This window comes from Ictidomys tridecemlineatus, chromosome 4 (assembly GCF_052094955.1).
Source record: "Ictidomys tridecemlineatus isolate mIctTri1 chromosome 4, mIctTri1.hap1, whole genome shotgun sequence".
Lineage (NCBI taxonomy): Eukaryota > Metazoa > Chordata > Mammalia > Rodentia > Sciuridae > Ictidomys > Ictidomys tridecemlineatus.
Window position 1 is genome coordinate 12,087,003 of NC_135480.1, and position 24,259 is coordinate 12,111,261.

General features: G+C 37.7%; 1 protein-coding gene across 1 annotated transcript; it reads right to left on the minus strand.

Moving 5' to 3' along the window:
* Positions 1–703: 703 nt before the first annotated feature.
* Positions 704–23,609, minus strand: LOC120889556 (membrane-spanning 4-domains subfamily A member 12-like). Its single transcript, XM_078044865.1, has 5 exons — positions 23,562–23,609; positions 20,093–20,236; positions 15,108–15,164; positions 3,514–3,542; positions 704–1,714 (listed from the first exon to the last, which is right to left on the minus strand). The coding sequence occupies exons 1-5, from the start codon at positions 23,607–23,609 to the stop codon at positions 1,588–1,590; spliced, it is 405 nt and encodes a 134-aa protein (XP_077900991.1). The 3' UTR covers positions 704–1,587.
* Between the last annotated feature and the right edge of the window lie 650 nt (positions 23,610–24,259).

A 24,259-nucleotide genomic window follows, 5' to 3' on the forward strand; every position in this document is an offset into this window, starting at 1 on the left:
TTCTGCCATCTCCCGCACAATTCACCTACTCCACGAGGCTATCTCCAAATCCCATTTTAATCTCACGAGAACTCAACAAGCAGCAGGAACACCCTAATCCCAGCAATAATCTTCAATCTCCAACTTCCCTAAAACCCATTATCTTAAACTGGCAACGCCTTAAACTCAAGGAGCTGGTTACTTCCTCAAACCTGATCAGCTCTAAACCCGGATCCGCCTTGGTCCTTGAGCAAGGTCACCTTATTAAAGCATGCATGCAATGTCCCATCGAATGTCCTCTAAGCAGCATGGGGTACGCTTGGCAAGGAAATTTCGATGCGTCATTCCTACTTGGTAATGGCCCTCAGCAGACATTAATGCAGTAGTCTCCATAACATAAAGAGATGGCTAGTTATAATATGCCTTCTAAAGAAATATTAGAAATAGTGTGTAGAGCTAACATTCCTTCCCAGACAATGGGACTATTTATAACTTTATAACTAATTTTCCTTTTCATAGTGACATGATTTCCTTGAGCTAGCAGTTATTGCCTCACCCTCTCAATATCAGATATAGATTACACTCCAGAAGCATGTGTCCACTCGTAGAATTTACTTGCATTGAATAATGTCTTCACTGAGCCTGACCATAGTCAGCCTGAGATAAATTTATGCTGACAAGATAAATTTATGTTGAGCTCCTCACACAGAAAAAAATAACCATATTCATCAATATTGATTTTTATTAAAGAAATGGAGGAAAGGAAATACTAAGGAGGGCTTAATTAAATCATATTTTCCAAGAAGTCGTTTGGACAAAATGAAGTCATTCACCACTCAACTCTCCTCCTTGACCGAAGTCATGATGGTTCTTCATACACAGGAAACGGATCTTCTTCTGCCATGAAACTGGGGTAAGGTGGACACTAGTAAATTGATCATCAATACATTCTAAAGTTAAAAGAAGACATAGGATTTTCACTAGTATTTTGCAAAGAATTCTAATAAAATATTCTCATACTGACAGTCCTAAATAAAATTAAACTAGTGCTTTGATGCTTTTTACTTTTCTTCTTCCCCCTTCCCTTTCCTTTTCTTCTCCTTCCCTCCTTCTGTCTTCTTTCTCTCCTCTCAGATTAAATTCCATCTAGTTGAAGTGGAAAACTGTATGTTCATATATGTTCACATTCTTACTCTTTTCACTTTGTTCAGAGGAGAATTAAGAATGAGATGTGGGTCTGTCTACTTTGCATATAACTAGAACTATCATTTTTTTAACCTTATGAATTTCAATGTCTTTAGATGGAGCCCTGCTCTCATTTGATGGAGCCAGAAAACCATATATCGTCTACCTCATTCACTCATTTAAGTGTGAACATAAAAACACCCTGCAATACAAAGCACTTTAGTAGAGAAATCTGTTTATCTTCAGTTATTGGAGACCCATTTACTACCTTAGAGTTACTGCAAGGTGTTTTCAGGTACCCACAGTCACAGTTTAGAGATGGCATGGGTTTATGCTTCTCATCAAGATGTTTTTTTAAATAGGGTTCATCACGGAAGGCAGCTCACTAGAGAGGAATGAGATACTCACTGCATCTTTTATCTTCTATTTGCTTGCTTTGTATCCCCAGTCAGTCACTATAACTGCCAAACAAAACTCCAAGATACTGAATAGGAACAAATACGTTGAAAGGAGGGCACCACTTCTCTGCATCCAAAATGAAACATACATTCTTTACAGACCTTTATATCTTAATACCATTAAACTAATAAAAGTATCATAAAATTACAGAAAGAAGAAAAATAGAAGAGGAAAACTAATCACTCTATACTCTCAATAGCTGAATACACATCATAATTATATATAACAGATAGCATGATGATAAGTGGTAATTACTAAGGATAATGATAAGCAAATATATTCTGCTAAATGGGTAGTGAGAGACACTGGTCGTGTTTTCATGTTTTCTGTTCTGCACACCATTAGCGATTTTTCATTGAGGCTAGTGAGATACTTTTGAGGGTTAGTGTTATAGAACTTATTTTCTAGAGAGGTGTATAAAATTTATTCTGTTGTTTAGTAAAGAACCCTGAAGAGGAACTCACAGTGAATTCATAACCTGGGCTCAACATAAGGGTTTATATGCTCTGGAGTTAGGCTGTTTCCTTCTGGGATCATGCCTCTGACCATCACCGATAGATCCCATACCCTTATGGGATAATTAGGTTGAGGACAAGAATACAGAAATTGTAATAGAGGAGTCCTAAGCTCCCTCGATTCCCAGAGCACTTTTGTGATAAATAAGTCTAGCCATTCAGAGCTTTGTAGACCAGTGCTCAATAATGACCCTAACGGGAGGGGAGGGGAGGGGGGATAGTAGAGGATAGGAAAGGTAGCAGAATACAACAGTCACTAATATGGCAGTATGTAAAAATGTGGATGTGTAACCGATGTGATTCTGCAATCTGTATTTGGGGTAAAAATGGGAGTTCATACCCACTTGATTCTAATGTATGAAATATGAGATGTCAAGAGCTTTGTAATGTTGTGAACAACCAATAAAAAAATAATGATGACCCTATTTAATAATAATTGAACCATGGTAGTGGACTATGAGCATGTTTATGGACTGACGAGATAATCCAGGATTCTTATCAACCAGGGATTTGGAGTCAATATTGAACCTTTGGCTCCCAGTGTTCTTGAATTATATGAAAGGTTATTAAGGGAAAATATTTTAAGAGGAAGATCCTGGATTTCCTCCTGATGTGATCATTGGTGGTTCAACAGATAAACTGGAATAATGAAACAGGTAAGACCAAAACTGAAGATTGTCTAATAAAATGAGCTTTTCTTATTGTGCAAATAAAATCTAAAGCAATATGTTGATGTTTGTATTTATTTAAGATGTAACTCTAAGGTGTATATCAAGGTATGTTTTATAAAATATTAGCATTCTTGTTGTGCCACTGAGTTGATTTCTGTATGGCTCCATTTGTGTGGTGAAATTGCTTGATTAAAATAAAAATTCTTCAAGCGCTAAACCTGTGACCATGTGTAAGTACCTTAACATTTCTAAGTTTGCTTCTTTAGGATCTGTAGATCATTCCCTGAGAAAGTTTGTAGACTCACACAGTATAAAGTCTCTTTTAAAGCTACATAGAAACAACAAAAATCTGAAGCAATGTAAAATAACATGCTTCAGAACTAGGTAATTTACCAGATGTTTTGGATTTTGAAGTAAAAAGAGCTTTCTTAATTAGTCCAGGAACTTAAAAACGGGCAATATCTAATGGGATCAATTCAGAAAGTTGGTTTCTAGGACTCGGGCAAAGGTCTAGGCATTCAGACCTTTGTCATACCAGGAAGACAGGATAGAGCAGGAGGATGGGAATCTGTCGACAGGATGTTTGCCCCAAAGGCTTCAATTTCTATATAATTTGCTGAACATTGACTTCCCTCTTTGCTATTCTAGCCCTTTCTCTCTACACTAATAAACCTATGTGTATAAGCACACGTCTGCACCCCTACCTGCCTAGGAACACAGATGTATACGGGTACTGAAATATAAACATAAACATCCTTGAACAGTCTCACACAGACCTGCTAACAGACAGATACAAAGAAGGTGGTGCACACATGTCCACGTTGTCCTGTGCATGTAGAACTGCATGCACATGTATCACAAGTACCTAAGGATGTCACTTCCTTTTTTGAAGATTAAGTTTTGCTATAACTAACTTGAACTTTTAAGACTTTAGGAGAACTGTCCTTAGAGATGCAAGTACTTAGAAAGAATGAGCTGCCTATCATAAATATATCATGGCAACCAGGTGGGTCCAATATTGAATATAATGTTTAATCACCCTAAATATCTACTTTAATTATTTATGCTACCTTTCATTTGGTTACTTGAGATTTTGGTTCAAGGCTTGGAATTGTAACCTGTAGTTTGAATTACATTTGTAGTAGCTATGAATATTAAAGAGTAAATTAATGATGAGGGTCTCCTCCATCACCGACAAAATACTTAAATACTCTCATCACTCACAAAGAACTTGATGCATGATTCTAAAATCATGATGAAATTTCATAGAAACCTGGTACTTACGCGTGACCAAGGAGAATTATTTGAGACTGTACCAAATAATATAAGTTCAAAAAGTAGTAATGTTATACCAATTATTGAAATGCAGGCACTTAAGATGTTCACTCCTATAGCATAGGACAGCTGGAATAGATAAAAGTTATCACATGGTTATTGGAAGCTATTCCATATTCACATCTGGCAAGTATATTCAAGTAGAAGGCTTATAATTTTTCCACAATAGTAAGATTGTTAAAAAGACTATCAAAACTGAAGATTTGTCAGGATCCCCTGAGGACCAAGTGACTTTGGAGATATTAAAATTTCTGGTAGAGCATGCATGTATTTAGTATGCAAGTACTAATTATTAATTATATAAGTTCTATAAATTATTAATTATCATATAATCATTGAATATCTATTCTGTATCATGCAAACTACGCTGTGGATAAAGAGGCAGAAAAGAAAGGGCTTCTACGTTCAAGAAATTTTCAGGCTGTTGAGGAAGACAGAGTGCATATAAAATGTGAAGAGAAAAAGCCATTCACAGTATAGATAAATCCACAGTGCCAAACAATTTCATATTACTGGAGAGTTAATGTTCCAAGTGTTTGCTATGGTTCATTTTGGAGAGCAAGAAGATGAGTTACAGGGAATTTTGTTGAAAAGACAGGTGCTATCTAGCTTGACATTAGGAGTTTATCTTGAAGATGGTGGGGAACTACTTGCTGGAGGTATCTACTATGTTTTCAGGCCACACTCTTGTTGGGCACTTTATTTCAGACAATGGACATTTATAATGTTGCTGAATAATGAAACTTTGTATATGAGGTCGGAGAGGTGATAATATTGCTATCAAAGATAAACTTTCCTTATGCTTATTCTTTATCCATATTTGCACTAATATATTTCTTTATACCTAATACAAATTAGATGACAAGCATGAAAATTTAAATTACTGGATTTTGAAGCCTATTTTACTGGATAAAACTTATATTTATATAAATTGCTATTGCATATTGTCTACTAATCATGATTAATTTATTTTCTTGGAACATACCTTTCTTAAAGTATGGCCACCAAATTAAAGCATTATTTAATTTTTATGATTTAAAAATCCAGCAATATTGTTTAGTAACATGCAGTACTGCATGTTAGTGTAACCTTTAAAATGAAGCATTTGCTGAAGTTACAATTATATGCACAAATGATTATGCAAAAATGATTGACTTTTATCTAGAAAAAGCCTTCATGCATTGGTAAGGCCACTTGAAACAGGTATTTTTTAAAACATGAAATTTTGCTGGCAAAAGCTTATTGGAATAAAGTAAGAAGAATAGAACGCTTCTTTTGGTTCCTGATTTAAGTGGGCAGAATGTAATAGGACACAAATGCGGGGGACGGAAGATGGCGGCGAAGGGAGTGCATCACCCCAGTGCGCCGCGTCACTGAGCCAGTGAAAGACGATATGAAACGGCTGAAGGATTTCTTGTTGGGAATTTCCAGTGAAATTGAGGCGCTACAGAATCCAATGGACAGGTTTCCATCGTGCGAAGTTCGGCTGTGGGAGCTCCATTTCTCCGCACGGAGGGTCGCATAGCCTGATCGCTCCGTGGCTGGTTGTCTGTGGCTCGCGCTGGGGATCGGCAGGGTGCCGGAGCTGGAGAACAGCGAGGAGCGGGAGAACAGCGATACGGATTCGGGGGGCTCCCGCCAGTGATACATCGGCAGCGCTTGGTGCTGAGTTCCGGCTTTGAGACAGAGGAGAGAAGCGGTGGTTCCAGTCACCGGTCTGACCACGGAGGAGGATGGAGGCCGCCATCTCGGAGAGATGATGTAATCATCCCATTGTTCTGCTGATCTCAACTCATTCAGCTACGGAACAGGTGATCTCAGGCTGGTATTTGCCTGCGTCTAGCAGACAGATTTCTTGCTCAGGATCGGGACTGGGGATCTTGTGGAGAATACTCTTGGAGGCTCGTGCCTGGCAAGGTGTGCGCCGGGCACTGAGCAGCGGGACTTCGGTTCCCGGGACTTGGGTTCCCGGGGCTAACCTGGCCCAGGTCTGAGGAATCTGCAGAGACTGCCTGTGAAGGCCAGCTCCGAGTGGAGCCTGCGCTGAGCTTGGGGCGACTGGGTTCTGACTCCCGGGACAGTTTTGGCCTGGGGCTGGGGAGCCCGTGGGGGTCGCTCGCTGGAGCCAGCTCCCAGCGGAGAGTGTATCGGGATCGGAAAGGCGGGGTTCTTGATACCTAAGCTGCTTTGGCCCAAGGCTAGGGAACCGGCGGTGACTGCTGCTCGGCCAGGGTCCTGCTGGATGCTGTGGGGGCAGAGTGGAGCTTCCACCTGCGCCCAGAGCAGGCCAAGTGACCCGCCAGCGTGGTATCATGAAACCCCAAATGCAGCTGGGGCTGAAGAGAGAAGCCGCCCACGCCTAGAATAGGACCAGCGACCCACTGGCAAGACAGGCCAGGTAGCTTGCCAACGTGGTGGACACGTAACACTGAGGCAGTCGTGTCACACTGGTTGGAGTGGGGGTGGAGCAGGGTCACCGCCCGGGTCCGGAGGGGGCTCAGCGACCCATTGGAGAGGTAGTCAGGTACCCCCATTGGGAGTGGGGGCTGTGCAGAACTGCGACCCACCGGCCTAGAGGTCTGCCAGCATGGTAGACACGTCACACCAATTGGAGTGGGGGCACAGCAGAGCCGCCACCCACATCCAGATCAGGACCAACCACCCCAGGGCGTGGTAGTTACGTTACCACAATTGGAGTGGGGTCAGAGCAGAACAGCCACCAGTGCCTGCAGTGGGGGCAGACCTGCGACCAATTAGCGTGGTAGACAGACCACCCTAATTAGAGGAGGAGCACAGCCACTACCCGCCCTGCAAGGGAGACTTCCCAACTATACAAGAGCAATATAAACAAATAGAGGGTAAATTTCAAAAACACAACAGTTGCACCAAGCAGAAAGAAACGCGAGCAGTATGAAAAGACAAGCGAAGAAAGGACCACAAGCAATGCAGGTCAACTCAACTTTAGAAGAGGTAATAGCTGCAACAGACGGAATGTCAGATAAAGAGTACAGGATATATATGCTTCAGATGATCTGGAGTCTCAAGGAAGACATGAGACAGCAAAATCAGACAATGAAAGATCACATTGACAAACAAATCCAGGAAGTAAAAGATCAATTTCACAGGGAGATAGAGGTAATAAAAAACAAACAAATTGAAATCCTAGAAATGCAGGAATCATTAAACCAACTTAAAAACTCAATTGAGAATACTACCAGCAGATTAGATCACTTAGAAGAGAGAACATCAGACAATGAAGACAAAGTATTTCAACTGGAAAAGAACATAGACAGCTCAGCAAGTCTGCTAAGAAACCATGAGCAGAACATCCAAGAATTATGGGACAATATCAAAAGACCAAATTTAAGAGTCATTGGGATACAGGAAGGCACAGAGCTCCAAACTAAAGGAATAAACAGACTATTCAGTGAGATTATACAAGAAAACTTCCCAGACTTGAAGAATGAGACAGAATCACAAATCCTAGAAGCCTACAGGACGCCGAATGTGCAAAATCATAAGAGATCCACACCTAGACACATTATAATGAAGATGCCCAACATACAGAATAAGGAGAGAATTTTAAAAGCTGCAAGAGAAAGAAAGCAGATTACATTTAGGGGCAAACCAATCAGGATAACAGCTGATCTCTCAACACAGACCCTGAAAGCTAGAAGATCCTGGAATAACATATTTCAAACACTGAAAGAAAATGGGTTCCAACCAAGAATTGTGTATCCGGCGAAATTAAGCTTCAGGATAGAAGATGAAATTAAAACCTTCCATGATAAACAAAAGTTAAAAGAATTCGCAGCTAGAAAACCATCTCTTCAAAAAATCCTTGGCAAAACATTACAGGAAGAGGAAATGGAAAATAACATTGAAAACCAACAATGGGAGATAGGACAGTAAAGGGGGGAAAATAGTCAAAGAGGATAACGAATCAGGTTTAGAAACATCAATAAACAAATATGGCTAGAAGAACAAACCATATCTCAATAATAACCCTAAATGTTAATGGCTTAAATTCACCAATTAAGAGACACAGACTAGTAGAATGGATCACAAAAGAAGACCCAACAATATGCTGCCTACAGGAGACGCATCTGATAGAAAAAGATATTCATAGACTGAAGCTGAAAGGTTGGGAAAAATCATACCACTCACATGGAATGCAGAAACAAGCAGGAGTGTCCATACTCATATCTAATAAAATAGATTTCAAGCCAAAGTTAATCAAAAGGGATAAAGAAGGACACTTCATACTGCTCAAGGGAACCATACACCAACAAGACATAACAATCATAAATATATATGCCCCAAATAATGGTGCAGCTGTGTTCATCAAGCAAACTCTCCTCAAGTTCAAGAGTCTAATAGACCACCATACAATAATCATGGGAGACTTCAACACACCTCTCTCACCACTGGACAGATCTTACAAACAAAAGTTAAATAAAGAAACTATAGAACTCAATAACACAATTAACAACCTAGACTTAATTGACATATATAGACTATACCACCCAAAATCAAGTAGTTACACTTTTTTCTCAGCAGCACATGGAACCTTCTCAAAAATAGACCATATATTATGTCACAGGGCAACTCTTAGACAATATAAAGGGGTAGAGATAATACCATGCATCTTATCTGATCATAATGGAATAAAACTGAAAATCAATGATAAAAGAAGGAAGGAAAAATCAAGCATCACTTGGAGAATGAACAATAGGTTGCTGAATGATCAATGGGTTTTAGAAGACATCAAGGAGGAAATTAAAAAATTCCTAGAGTTAAATGAAAACACAGACACAACATATCGGAATCTATGGGACACATTGAAAGCAGTTCTAAGAGGAAAATTCATTGCTTGGAGTTCATTCCTCAAAAAAAGAAAAAACCAACAAATAAATGATCTCATTCTTCATCTCAAAATCCTAGAAAAAGAAGAGCAAAACAACAGCAAAAGAAGTAGAAGGCAAGAAATAATTAAAATCAGAGCTGGAATAAATGAAATTGAAACAAAAGAAACAATTGAAAAAATTGACAAGACTAAAAGTTGGTTCTTTGAAAAAATAAATAAAATTGACAGACCCTTAGCCATGCTAACGAAGAGAAGAAGAGAGAGAACTCAAATTACTAACATACGGGATGAAAAAGGTAATATCACAACAGACACTTCAGAAATACAGAAGATAATCAGAAATTATTTTGAATCCTTATACTCCAATAAAATAGAAGATAGTGAAGGCATAGATAAATTCCTTAAGTCTTATGATCTGCCCAGATTGAGTCAGGAGGATATAGACAACCTAAACAGACCAATAACAATAGAGGAAATAGAAGAAACCATCAAAAGATTACCAACTAAGAAAAGCCCAGGACCGGATGGGTATACAGCAGAGTTTTACAAAACCTTTAAAGAGGAACTAACACCAATACTTTTCAAGCTATTTCAGGAAATAGAAGAAGAGGGAGAACTTCCAAATTCATTCTACGAGGCCAACATCACCCTGATTCCGAAACCAGACAAAGACACTTCAAAGAAAGAAAACTACAGACCAATATCTCTAATGAACCTTGACGCAAAAATCCTCAATAAAATTCTGGCGAATCGGATTCAAATACATATCAAAAAAATTATACATCATGATCAAGTAGGATTCATCCCTGGGATGCAAGGCTGGTTCAATATACGGAAATCAATAAATGTTATTCACCACATCAATAGACTTAAAAATAAGAACCATATGATCATCTCGATAGATGCAGAAAAAGCATTCGACAAAGTACAGCATCCCTTTATGTTCAAAACTCTAGAAAAATTAGGGATAACTGGAACATACCTCAACATTGTAAAAGCAATCTACGATAAGCCACAGGCCAGCATCATTCTGAATGGAGAAAAATTGAAGGCATTCCCTCTAAGATCTGGTACAAGACAGGGATGCCCTCTCTCACCACTTCTGTTCAACATAGTCCTCGAAACACTGGCCAGAGCAATTAGACAGACAAAAGAAATTAAAGGCATAAAAATAGGAAAAGAAGAACTTAAATTATCACTATTTGCAGATGATATGATCCTATACCTAGCAGACCCAAAAGGGTCTACAAAGAAGCTATTAGAGCTAATAAATGAATTCAGCAAAGTGGCAGGATATAAGATCAACACGCATAAATCAAAGGCATTCCTGTACATCAGCGACAAATCCTCTGAAACGGAAATGAGGACAACTACTCCATTCACAATATCCCCCCAAAAAATAAAATACTTGGGAATCAACCTAACAAAAGAGGTGAAAGATTTATATAATGAAAATTATAGAACCCTAAAGAAAGATATAGAAGAAGACCTTAGAAGATGGAAAAATATACCCTGCTCATGGATAGGTAGAACTAACATCATCAAAATGGCGATATTACCAAAAGTTCTCTATAAGTTCAATGCAATGCCAATCAAAATCCCAACGGAATTTCTTATAGAAATAGATAAAAGAATCATGAAATTCATATGGAATAATAAAAGACCCAGAATAGCAAAAACAATGCTAAGCAGGAAGTGTGAATCAGGCGGTATAGCGATACCAGACTTCAAACTATACTACAGAGCAATAGTAACAAAAACAGCATGGTACTGGTACCAAAACAGGTGGGTGGACCAATGGTACAGAATAGAGGACACAGAAACCAATCCACAAAACTACAACTATCTTATATTTGATAAAGGGGCTAAAAGCATGCAATGGAGGAAGGATAGCATCTTCAACAAATGGTGCTGGGAAAACTGGAAATCCATTTGCATCAAAATGAATCTGAACCCCTATCTCTCGCCATGCACAAAAGTTAACTCAAAATGGATTAAGGAGCTTGATATTAAATCAGAGACACGGCATCTGATAGAAGAAAAAGTTGGTTATGATCTACATACTGTGGGATCGGGCCCCGAATTCCTCAATAGGACACCCATAGCGCAAGAGTTAACAACTAGAATCAACAAATGGGACTTACTCAAACTAAAAATTTTTTTCTCAGCAAAAGAAACAATAAGAGAGATAAACAGGGAGCCTACATCCTGGGAACAAATCTTTAATCCACACACTTCAGATAGAGCCCTAATAACCAGAATATACAAAGAACTCAAAAAATTAGACAATAAGATAACAAATAACCCAATCAATAAATGGGCCAAGGACCTGAACAGACAGTTCTCAGAGGAGGACATACAATCAATTAATAAGTACATGAAAAAATGCTCACCATCGCTAGCAGTTAGAGAAATGCAAATCAAAACTACCCTAAGATACCACCTCACTCCAGTAAGATTGGCAGCCATTAGGAAGTCAAACAACAATAAGTGCTGGAGAGGATGCGGGGAAAAGGGCACTCTTGTTCATTGCTGGTGGGACTGCAAATTGGTGCAGCCAATTTGGAAAGCAGTATGGAGATTTCTTGGAAAGCTGGGAATGGAACCACCATATGACCCAGCTATTCCCCTTCTCGGTCTATTCCCTAAAGACCTAATAAGAGCATGTTACAGAGACACTGCTACAACGATGTTCATAGCAGCACAATTCACTATAGCAAGATTATGGAATCAGCCTAGATGCCCTTCAATAGATGAATGGATAAAAAAAATGTGGCATTTATACACAATGGAGTATTACTCTGCATTAAAAAATGACAAAATCATAGAATTTGGAGGGAAATGGATGGCATTAGAGCAGATTATGCTAAGTGAAGCTAGTCAATCTTTAAAAAACAAATACCAATCTTTAAAAAATATATACCTTTGATATAAGGGAAGTAAACAAGGACAGGGTAGGGACGAAGAGCTTCAGAAGAAGATTTACATTAAACAGGGATGAAAGGTGGGAGGGAAATGGAGTGAGAAGGGAAATCGCATGGAAATGGAAGGCGATCCTCAGGGTTATACAAAATGATATATAAGAGGAAAGGAGGGGTAAGACAAGATAATATAAATGGAAGAAATGATTTACAGTAGAAGGGGTAGAGAGAGAAAAGGGGAGGGGAGGGGAGGGGAGGGGGGATAGTAGAGAATAGGACAGACAGCAGAATACATCAGACACTAGAAAGGCAATATGTCAATCAATGGAAGGGTAACTGATGGGATACAGCAATCTGTATAAGGGGTAAAGTTGGGAGTTCATAACCCGCTTGAATCAAACTGTGAAATATGATGTATTAAGAACTATGTAATGTTTTGAACGACCAACAATAAAAAAAAAAGTTCTATTTTGCACATTTTACAAAAAAAAAAAATGCTTCATAAAAAATGTTTGGCAGTTTCTTAAAAAGTTAAATATATGATTTAGGTATTTACTCAAGAGAAATGAAGGTGTATGTCTGTACAAAGACTTATACATAAATATTCTTGATTTTTTTTGCATATTTATTTGTGAGACCTCAAAACTGTAAACAATGCAAGTCCACCGGACAGATGAATGGATAAACAGATTGTTGAACATCCATCCAATGGAATGTGACTCCAAAACAAAGAGAGATTATTCATAGACCCTCTATTTGGGGTGAATTCTAAAGTAAATATGTTGAGTGAAAGCAGTCAGATAAAAGTATACAATACTGTATCACTCCATTTTTATAAAAATCTAGAAAATGCAAACAAATCTATAGTGACAAAAAAAAAAAAAAGATCGGAGGTTGCCTGGGGGAGAAAGGTTTTGGGAAAGGAGCAAAAGAAGGGAATATCAAGGGACGCAAGCAAATTTGGGGGAGATGTTAATGGTCTTTTGAATTCAGCTGAGAATTCCACTGGTCCTGAGCCATTCTTTGTCTGGAAGGTTTTCATTACAGCTTCAATGTTATTGTTTGTTATTGGTCTGTTTAAATTTTCTGTATCCTCTTGGTTCACTTTTGGTATTCCATGTGTCTAGAAATTTATCATTTTCTTCTAGGTTTTCTAATAATTTTGAAATTAGTACCTAATGATCCTCTGAATTTCAGTGGTGTCTAGTATAATGTCTTCTTTTTAATATTTAATTTGAGTAATTTGGGTCTTCTCTTTCTGTTGGTTAGTCTGGCTAATGGTTCATAAATCTTGTTTATTTTTAAAGAGAACTGGCTCTGTTTCATTGAGCCTTTTAATTTTTCTTTTGCTTTCTATTTCCTAAACTTCAACTCTGATCTTTACCATTTCCTTCCCTCTACGTGTTTGGGATACTTTTGCTCTTGTTCCTGAAACTTTCAATGCATCATTAGGTTGTTTATTTGGGGCCTTTCTGACTTTTTAAATGTAGGCACTTACAGCCATAACTGTTTCTCTAGAACCGCTTTCACTATAGCTCAGAGATATTGCTATGTTGTATTCCTATTCTTGTTTGATTCTCAGAATTTCTAAAATTTCTCTTCTAATGGAAATGCAGGGGAAGCCTGGAAGATGGGGCCACAGGGATGGTCCTGGAACTAGGCATCACTGAGACTTGTCCATAGGAGGCTTTTAGGTGCGTAAGGCCCTCAGGAATGGTGACCCAGCACTGGGGTGAGACTGGGTCCCAAATCCACAGATGCTAACATAGAGATTGGATCCATGTGTACTGTCTAATGACTGGGACTTAAAGGGCCAGACTGTTGCTGGAGTAGGACCAAGGCTCAGGGCCTATCAGGCCTATCTGATGCTGGGACCAGTCTGGAAGTTAGGAATGCGGAATTTATTGTGGCTTTGGCATGACCATGGAGACACAGTCTGAGATTTCAGGGTCCTATCTGAAGCTAGGGCAGGCTCAGTGCATGGATACTGCCTAGAAGTCTGGTGCTTCAGGGGTTATCCTGCCACGGAGGGTCCTAGAGCCTGTATGGGTAAGGACTAGAAGGGAGGCTGGGCCCACGAGTGTTGGAGTAGAAATGAGGGCTGAAATCCTAGGGCTCAGCTCGGTGCTGGATTAATTTGGAGACTGGAGCAAGCACAGTGTTAGAACCAACTGGAGTGTGGGTTCCCTGAGGTCATTCTGGCAGCCAGGTAGCCTGGGGGTTGAGTCCCAGGACACGTATGGAGCCCTAGGTTACAACATTTGGCCTGGCACCAGGGGCTTCTGGAGGCTCAGTTCTGGCTTGCTCTTGGGCTGTGGGTGCCTTCTACATGAAGTATTTCTCCTCAAACTCTGCCACTTGGGTTGTGGAAGAGGTGACACACATAAAAATGTCCTTCCTACCCTCTTCAGTGTTTCTTTTCTTATTTCTGTATACACACAGGTGCTATAATCTCTCACCTGTCTTTCTTAGCTTTTGTGAAGGTAGTTTTCTGTGTGAATAGTTGTTCAAATGGGTGCTTCTTTGGGAAGATGAGCACTGGTAAGTCCTATTCCATCATGTTGCTATCTCTCTATTCTTTTACTTTCAACTCATTTGAAAGAAAAAAAGAAAAGATAGTAACATACACTAGGTCATTTCAAGATATCCAAATTTACATGTCTCAACTCACAACTCACAACTCTTTTTTTTTTTTTGCAGTGCTAGGGGTCAAACTAGGGTCTTACATATGCTTGGCAAGCACTCTACCACTGAGCTGTACATGACTAGCCCACAATTGACATTTTAATTTGCATTAATCTTTCATATATAAGCTTAAGTTATTAACTTCCTGAATTATTCCAAATTATTGTTTAACTTATTAAGTTCCTAAATTATCCTGACTGAATGCATTCTGATTTATTTTCTAAACTAGCAAATACAACAAAGATTTCAGTAACTGGAATGTATCCGGTGTGTGTGTGTGTGTGTGTGTGTGTGTGTGTGTGTGTGTGTGTGTGTGTATGTGAGTGAATGAAAATGCAATAGGAACTTACATTTCTTATATTTTAGATATATATCCCCCCAAATTTTTGAGTCTGTTTGAAGTGACCCAGAGACAATGCTGCCTCCTCACCTGACTTTTCTTGTATTGGCTATTAAATTCTCTGAAGTTGCTGCAAGAATTCTGACTTACCAAGAATTTTGAACGCTTCTTCTCCACCACTACTGCAAAAGTTCCTGAGAAGACGAACTGGAAACAAAGACCACATTTGTCAATACCTAATCATTATGTTCACATAGAAACTTAAAGAGTAAGAGAATTCTGGAATGCTGTAACATGAGGGATTTCACCTTAATTCTTTGGTGGGACCCTTGATAAAGTCATCTAGGAAATAATTCAAGGGTTTTCTGTTCACAAAGATGGGGAGGGCCATGAAGTCTCTGGTCACTAGTGTAACTCATATACTGGAAATGGAATCAAGAGGTACTTTGAAAAGACTTACGGGAAAAGGAGTATCAATGTTTAATTAATTATTGTTGATCATAATTTCCTGAGTATATAAAGTGAATTACAACAAAATATGTCAATTAATGAACTGACTATTAGATGATATTATATCTTGGGTAGTCATATGCAAGTACTTTAAATATAATGTTAAAATACTTTATCGGTAGAAAGAATCAGAAAGCATTCAAGCTTTAGTTTACACATTTAAATAAATGGCATAAAATAAAATTTAGGTATATTGGTAATCTAAATGTAAAAAGTAAAATAATTAAGCTTCTAGAAAACAATGTAGAAATGTCTACCTAAGCTTAGTATGGAAAAGATATATTCAATTATATACAATAATTGTTATCATAAAGAAAAAATATATTAGACTAAATTAAAATTAAGAACTTATTACCTATAGATAAGGAATAGGGGTGGGAGGAAAAGGGAGGGAGAAAGGGAATAGCATGGATGGTGAAATGAGACCCTCATCATTATACAAAATACATGTATGAAGATGTGAGTTTGGTGTCAACATACCTTATATACAATCAGAGATATGATAAATTGTGGTATAAAGGTGTATTAAGAATTGTAATGCAAAAAAAAAAATAAGAGCTCATGTATAATGGCATAATCTGGAGTGAAAATACTTTATATACAGTGTTACAAAAAATGGTGTTGTGAATGGATAATTATGATGGTAATGCATTCCACTATTGTCGTGTATGTAAGAAATTAAAAAATAAATTAAAAAAAGAACTTATTTGAATTGAAAGACACCTTCAAAGGAGAGAAAAGACTCATTCAACCGTGCTGTAGCCAACAGATTGGAATGGTGTCAGCCACCTAGTGTAAAGTTTGAAAAGATGTTGGTAAAATAGAAAGGGAACAGAGCTTGCATCTAGAATATATAAGACACTATAGTAACCAGTATGAAAATAGAGACAACCCTATAGAAATAGTGTATAAGCTTCTTAACAAAAAGGTACTTAACCAAAAAGTATGTCAAAATAGGCAACAAACAAAAGAAAAAATACTTTCATCAATCAGCAAAGCAAAGTAAAACTACAAATTAGAAGAATTGACCAGGATGGCTAAACTTAAGAAGACTAACAGTACAAAGTTCTGCTAAGGATATGGAACAATGGTAATTCTCTTGATATGCTATTAGGGATACCAATTTGTAGAACTACTTGGGAAACTTCAGCATATACACTAAAGTTGAGTATGCAAATAACCTAAGATCTTATAATTCCATTTTTGCATATATGTCTAAAAGATATATCTCTATACGTGCAACTAAAGACATGTACCTGGAGTACTGTAGTATTCCAAACTAGAAGCCACTCAAATGTCCATCCATTAGATTAAATAAATTATAGCAGATTAATAAAATAGAATATTAATACCAAAGGTACACCTTATAGTAATTGGGGCACATGGCAGCAGGAGGTTCGCTCCAAAAGGCTTGTGTAGCTCTGCCTCTATGGCTTTGCTGGTTGCAGTACACTTTGCCTCTCTTGGTTTGTCTCTGATTGATTCCTGTTGCTCTCCTCAGCAGACATTCCATAGTACTGGAACTGCTTAATCTCAGAGGTCTCCACCTTAGCATCACAACACTTTACCGTGTCTCCCAGGTTTCCTTTGAAATTTCAGTGGAAGCCTCTATAACCCCCTAACTCCAGCATTCTGCATTCCTGGGGAACCAGCACCAAAGTCTGCTGCCATCTCTAGTAATAGTCGAGCCTCTTGGGACTGCAGCTGCAGCAATCTCTGAGTGCATGGGTAGCTAAGCCAGGTGAAAAAACTTCCTGGAACCCCTTATGTAAACAGGTACTCCAAATGTCTCTTCTTAAAATTTTTCCTTTCATACCCTTGAACTTGAGATGGGTGTGGGTGTGGGAGGTGTTTTTCTTTAGTTCCACTATTCCTAACAATTTTTCTGGCCAAACTGCAAGGTTTTCAAATCTTTCTGCTCCCGATTATCAAAATAAACTTGGCAAAAAGGTGCCAGCAATACAATGTCACTGCCTAAAAGTCATGCTACCCAGAAATTTCTTCTGCCAGATTATTTAGTACATCACCTTTAAATTTAGCATCACAGAAAGTCTCAGGACATGGAGACAACTTCTTAACCAGAATGTCACACAAATGTTCTTTATTCCAATTTCTAATAGTCCTTTCCTCTGAAACCTCTTGAGCCCAGTCTTTACTGTCAACAGTCCTATCAGTGTTCTGGTCTTTCGAATTTCCACTAGAATTGCCCATTTAAGTCTATTTACAGCATTCTAAAGCTTTTCCACCTTGCATTGCTAAACTTTCCAAAATTCCTCCCACAAATTCCAAAAAAGCTCCAAAAGCTTCTGAACCACAGCAACAACCTCACTCTATATTTTGTTTTAGTCAAAATTTTCCATTGCTGTGACCAAATGACCTGACAAGAACAATTTTAGAGGAGTTGAAGTTTATTTGGTGCTCATGGTTTCAGTGGTCTCTGTCCATTGACAGCTGACTCCATTGCTCTCAGTCCAAGGTGCGGCAGAACATGATAGTGGAATGGTGTGGAGGAGAAAAGCAGATCAGGGTTTGACACCAGGAAACAGAGAGTTCCTCTTACCATGGACAAAATATAAACTCCAAAGGTGAGTCCTAAACACTCACCTCCTCAAGTCACACCCTACCTGCCTACAATTATTACCCAGTTAACTGATTAACAAGTGGGATTACTGCACTGATTAGGTTAAGGCTCTCATAACCCAATCATTTTACTTTGAACATCCTTGCATTGTCTCATACATAGGATTTTGGGGTATATCTCACATATGAACCATGATACTTCTATAAGTTTAAACCAAATTCCTGGTACTATCCTTAACTTCTTTCACACTCCACACTCGACCTATCAGGATGTTCAATTGCCTCCAACCCAACAGACATCTAAGTGTTACTTTTACCAACTTTGTTGCTACAAAGCTTGTCTGAATCTCCTATGAATTTTTGCAATACCTATCTGAAGGATCTCCATGATAGCCTCCTTTCTTCAACATAGCAAACAAAACTTATCCTTTAAAAATTTGAGTTGTATTATTTAACTATATTCATAGAACACATAGTGACTCCAATTTATCACAGTAAATAACTAATCCCTTACAATGGCCAATAGACCCTGGTATTATCAGGCCCTTCATTAATTTTCTGATCTCTTCTTTATTATTTTCTCTTGATCACTTGGCTTCTACAATACTGACCTCCCTTTCCTAGGAATACTTCAGGAACAGCCATCAAAGACTTTTTCCTGACTATTTCCTCTCCTGGAAAGAGTCTCCACATATCCATGTGGACAGAATTTTTCAAATCTTCATTCAAACCTCACTTTGATAGTTTAAATTATTGGCTACAATTCTTTACTTTCAAGTAATAGCAACATATGTACATTTCTTGCCAGGTCTCATGGTTGCTGGACTCTGATTCCCTGCCCCTTGATCTACAACTTGACCATTTTATCTGCTTTGGCTGGGATTTTAGTAGCCATAATCCAAGGGGAGGCATGAAATATTGTTGTATGATGAGTCAATAGATTAATAATAGCCACTTTTCCCCCTTAGGTAAATTTAACTCAATTATCTCTCCAGTAAGTTTCCAGTAGATAAAATATCTACATGTGATAAGATTGTCCAGTGGAACAAAGGAATCATACATCTAATTGGAATAGGTCTTACACCAGTCAGAGGCTGTGTATCTTTTAGTGCCTCATAAGTTAGCCTCAGAGTCCTACTTCAACCTAATTTAACCTAATTTTAAACAAAAAGCTGTATCCCTTTTTCACTTTTCCAGAAATTCCACTCTTCTCTCTTTTTTTCCCTTCTATAGTCTTATCATATTCTAATGTACTAACCTCTGTTAGGAAAAAAATGGTTCAAGTCATGTATAACTAAAAAAAAACAATTAAAAAATAAGCCTATGGTTTTCTACTCTGATAAAAAAATAATTGATACCATTGTTTTATTTTTTGATTCATCTTAAGGAGAACAGTGACTGATAGTAGTAGGTCCTCAATAAACACTGGTCAAATAACCAAACTTCAAATGTACTATTATTATCATGAGTTTCACTCAGTATTTTGTAGAGGATAATTGAACACATCACATATCATGATATCCTTCTTTCAGGATCTCCTTATTTAATGACAATGGCACATCATTCATTATTCTATCATACAAAACAAAATTCAATTCAATTCTGTTCAATTCTGTAAAGTTCTTTTTGGACCAACAGAAAACAAAGATTTCACTTTTCTTCCTACTCAAGATCTATATGTTACATTATTTCATCAGAAATGTTTTCTCAGCTTACTTGCCTCACTAGGAAAATATATACCATATGGGTGACTAACCATTTTCTGTCTTCCCCAAATGCCTCTTGTGCACCTTATCATTGCATCTAATGTAAAAGTGGCCTTTTAACAAAATCTACTCTTATTTGAAAGCATATCAATGACAAGAATCTAAGCTTTTTATATTGATGTAGTCATGTTCAACTGGATGTAAGAATGAATTTCTTGAGAATAGGGATTTTTGTGTTTTTAATTTTCTATCTCTGGCACACTGCTTGTCTCAGAAGCAGTCAACAAATGTAATGAATAAATTAATGATTAACTATCAGGGATTAAATTATTTACTCACAGACAAAGATGACCAAAATGGATATCCTGTTATCAGTGCTAAAGGCAGGTATCCTTTTCCAAATGTCAGAGTTTGTGTTAAGAACATATACAGCCAGATTATTCCCAGGTTGTTATGAATCACACCAGTCATTATTTGTATGGCCTGGAAAAAACCACCATCCTTAATCACTTACTATTTCAGTTCAACATTGGAAAGAAACACACATCAAGAAACGGTGGGGGTGAAGAAGAAATATGATGACCTCACAGAATGCTCATATCTTACCTATTATACAACATCAGAATGCAGAGGTTGCTCTTGATGTTGTATGTATGGTTGTGTGCCATTCTCTCAGTGTGTCTTTGTATGACCTGCCATAGTCGATAACTCTCCTATCAATACAAAGGTATCCCTCATGCCGCACCTTCTTGTCACTCTCCCCCCAACTCCTGGTAGTTACTAATATGTTTTCCAGATCTATAACTTCTATCATTTAGAGAATGTCACATAGTGGAAACATTCAGTAAGTGCTTTTGGGACTTGCTTTTTTTCATTTAGCATAACACCTTTGAGATCCATCAAGTTGTTGTGTGTATTGACGTAGTCCATTCCTTTTTTATTTCTGAGTAGTATTCCATGGGGGTGAAGACTGTAGTTTGTTCAACTATTCACCTGTTGAACAGCATTTGAGTTTCCAGTTCATGTGCTATTATAAATTAAAATGTTATGAATAGTCATGTGTAAGTAAGTTGCTGTGCACACATCAGTTGTCAGTTTTCCGGGAGAAATGCCAAGGGATGTGTTTGCTGGCTTTAATGGCAAGTATGTGTTTGGTATTCAGAAAGACTATTTTCCAGAGTGGCTGTACTATATGTGTATTCTCACCATCAATGTTAAGATATATCTAATTTTTTTATATTGTCTCCAGCATTTGACGTTGCCACTATTTTTTTTAGTTGTTTTTAATAGACAGGTAGTGATAGCTTTTCATAGTCTGTTTTCATTTCTTTGGTGGCTAATGATTTTTCTATGTGCTCATTTGCCATCTTTATATCTTCCTCAATGAAATGTCTCTTTATATCCTTTGCTGACTTTAAAATAGATCATTTGTAATATTTTCTACTGTTTTGAGAGTCAAAAAACGTATTCTGGATATAAATCTTTTGCCAGATATATAGTTTGCAAGTATTTTCTCACAGAACTGTAGCTTGTCACTTCATCTTCCAAGAAACAGTCTTTCACAAAACACAGTATTTTAATTGTGATGAAGTTTTATTTATTTTTTTTCTTTGATGCATTGATTATACGTTTGCTGTCATATCTGGAAGTTTTCATTGTCTTCTAGTTACCAAATATTTTCTCCTTCACTTCCCTCTAAGTGTCATAGCTTTATATTTTATGAGGTGGGAGACAGGCTGAGTTGTTTTTGTTTGTTTTTAACTGATGACTTTTCCAACACCATTTGTTGAGGGAACTATGTTTCTTCCATTGAATTAGCTTTATCAAAACCCAGTTGGTTGTACTTCTGTAGTCTATTTCTGGATTGTGTGTTCTGTTCCATTCATTAATGCTTTTCTTGCTAGAACACCATCACACAGTCTCAATTTTAAATCAAGCAGTGTGATTCTTCCCACGTTATTCTTGATTTAAAAAAAAATAAAATCAATAGTTGAACAATAGAAGTAATGATAATTTTGGCAAAGATGTTGGGGAAAGAGACATTTATGCATTGTTGGTGGGACTGCAAATTGGTACGACCACTCTGGAAGACAGTATGGAGATTCCTTAAATGACAAGGAATAGAACACCATATGACCCTGCTACCCTACTCCTTGGGGTATACAAAAGAACTCAAATCCTCAAACTATAGAGATACAGGCATATCAATGTTTATAGCAGCACAATTCACAACACCCAGTACGGAACCAGTTTAGGTGCCTGTCAATAGACAAATGGATAAATTAAATGAGCTACATATATCCAGTGGAGTTCCACTCAGCCATAAAGAAGAATGAAATTATGACATTTGATGGTAAATCGATAGAACTGAAAAACAATATGCTAAGTGAAATAAGCCAGACTCAAAAATTCAAGGGTCAACTATTTTCTCTCATATGTGGATGCTAGAAGGAAAAAAAGAAGGGATCTCACAAAAATTGATTGGAGATCAATAGAGTAGAATGAGGGACCATGAGGTAGGAAAGAGGAGAGGAAAAGGGGAAGAATTGGGTAATGAAATTAACTAAATTGTACTATATGCATGTATGAATATATCACAATTAATTCCACTTTCATAGATGACTCTAATACAACACTTTAAAACCAAATAAGTAAATAAAAGGAAAGCAGCAGAGCAGAGGAAGGAGGAGGAAAAGGAAGGAGATGTACTGGAGATTGCAATGGAGAAAACTATGCTATAGGCCTTTATGAATATGTCAAAATGAACTCCACTGTTATGTATGACTGTAATGCATTAATATATAAAAATTATTTGTCTTAGTTTCTCTGCCTTTCCATATACATTTTAAATAATCTTATGAATACTTCTACAAAAGATATTACTGGGATTTTGATAGGAATTTTGCCAAATATATATGTTCATTTGGGGAGAATAAACATCTTATTATGTTGAATTCTGTAATCTACAATCACATCTTTCAATTCTTTCATCAGTATTTGGTAATTTTCAGAACTCAAGTCCTCCACATGGTTTGTTGTATTTCTAAGTATTTTAATTTTTGAGTAATTGTAAATAGTATTGCATCTTAAATTTTGGGTTCCATATGTTCATTGCAATTATACAGACACACAATTTATTGTTATATTGATCTCATCCTGTGACTTTGCTCAACTCACTTCACAGTTTGAGGAGGCCCTCCCCCACTTTTATTTTATTTTTTTTATTGTTGGGAATTTTCCTGAATCTTTAACCCTGCTGATTTGACTCCTAATATGAGCGGACAATCTCCACTAAATCTCCCAGAAATAAGGGGATACCTGCTCGAGTGGATAGGGTTGACCAGGCGAACAGTGGCGGGTCTAGGGAAAACAGGGCTCTCATGACCATCATCCAGAGTTCTGTGGCCTGCAGTTTATTCTAAATGCAGTTCCCACAATTTGACCATCGCGTTTAGGATTCTGCCACCAGTTTAGGGTTGAAATAATTTACGGTTGCAAAAGGAGATCTTCTACCCATTTCCAGACTCAGGGCATATTTTCTGAGGTTAGAGGCAGATTGGAATGGCGTGGGGTCATTTAAACATGGCTAATACGTCCCAAATTTCTGCTCTAACTTTCATCTAACATAGCACTTGTGTGTCCGGCTGCATGTGGAAAACAGAGATAGTACATAACCATCGTAGGGACACTTTCATGAACTTTCCTACATTTGGGGAATTCATAGAGGTGGTTAAAGCTTCTTCCATTTTATGTTTAGAAACGGTAACATCACAGTCACTTTTTCACTCAAGTGGCATTGATATCTTACCCCCAGTATTCTCATTTCCTCTTTTACTGACAGACGACTTCGAGGCATTTTTTCACTATGATACAACAGAGAAACGAAAAGGTAAATGTTTCTTTTCTGAGGAAAATATGGAGACAAGTTAATATTATTTTCTTGGGTAAGATACACAAGAAACTTGAGAGGAAATATAATCCGATAGCTACTCATTTTCACTACTTTGTAGTCACATGAAAGGTATTTTTCATCACATCACCAATATTATTATTTTGACAAAATCCAATACTTATCTTTCAAAGATGTCTTGCTCACTTATCAAATTCGACCATGCAGTCTTAGCAAATACTATATTGTGGCTGCCCAGATCACATCGACCCCTCTAGAAATTACCCATATCCCCACATTTACAGGATCAGAAACACTGGACTTTGGGTCACTCTGGTTTGTTCTATTACTCAGTGTTGTTGCTTTTTAAATTGAAGTCTAGTTCAGGAATGCCTGGCTGGAAGAATCCATATTGCACGCCTACATCAGCTTCAGAAGAGGCTGGAAAACAAAGTGCCACATACTGTACTTTTGAAAGGTGGGCTTTATAGGTTAGGGACCAATAAAAGAATATAGGGAAGACATTCAATTGGAAAAATTATGACCCACATATTTCCATCTTTAACCTTTGTCATTCTCTATAACTCACACCAGTCCTTCCTAGCTTCCATACTTAC

What these genes read in the sequence shown, in the direction of transcription:
- LOC120889556 (XM_078044865.1), bottom strand. Translation starts at nt 23,609, where the DNA reads ATGCCTCGAAGTCGTCTGTCAGTAAAAGAGGAAATGAGAATACTGGGG. An exon ending in AGGAAATGAGAATACTGGGG is followed by an intron (nt 20,237 to 23,561) that starts GTAAGATATCAA and finishes GGTTTTTTCCAG; the next exon opens with GCCATACAAATAATGACTGG. An exon ending in CATTTTGGTCATCTTTGTCT is followed by an intron (nt 15,165 to 20,092) that starts GTGAGTAAATAA and finishes CTTTGTTTCCAG; the next exon opens with TTCGTCTTCTCAGGAACTTT.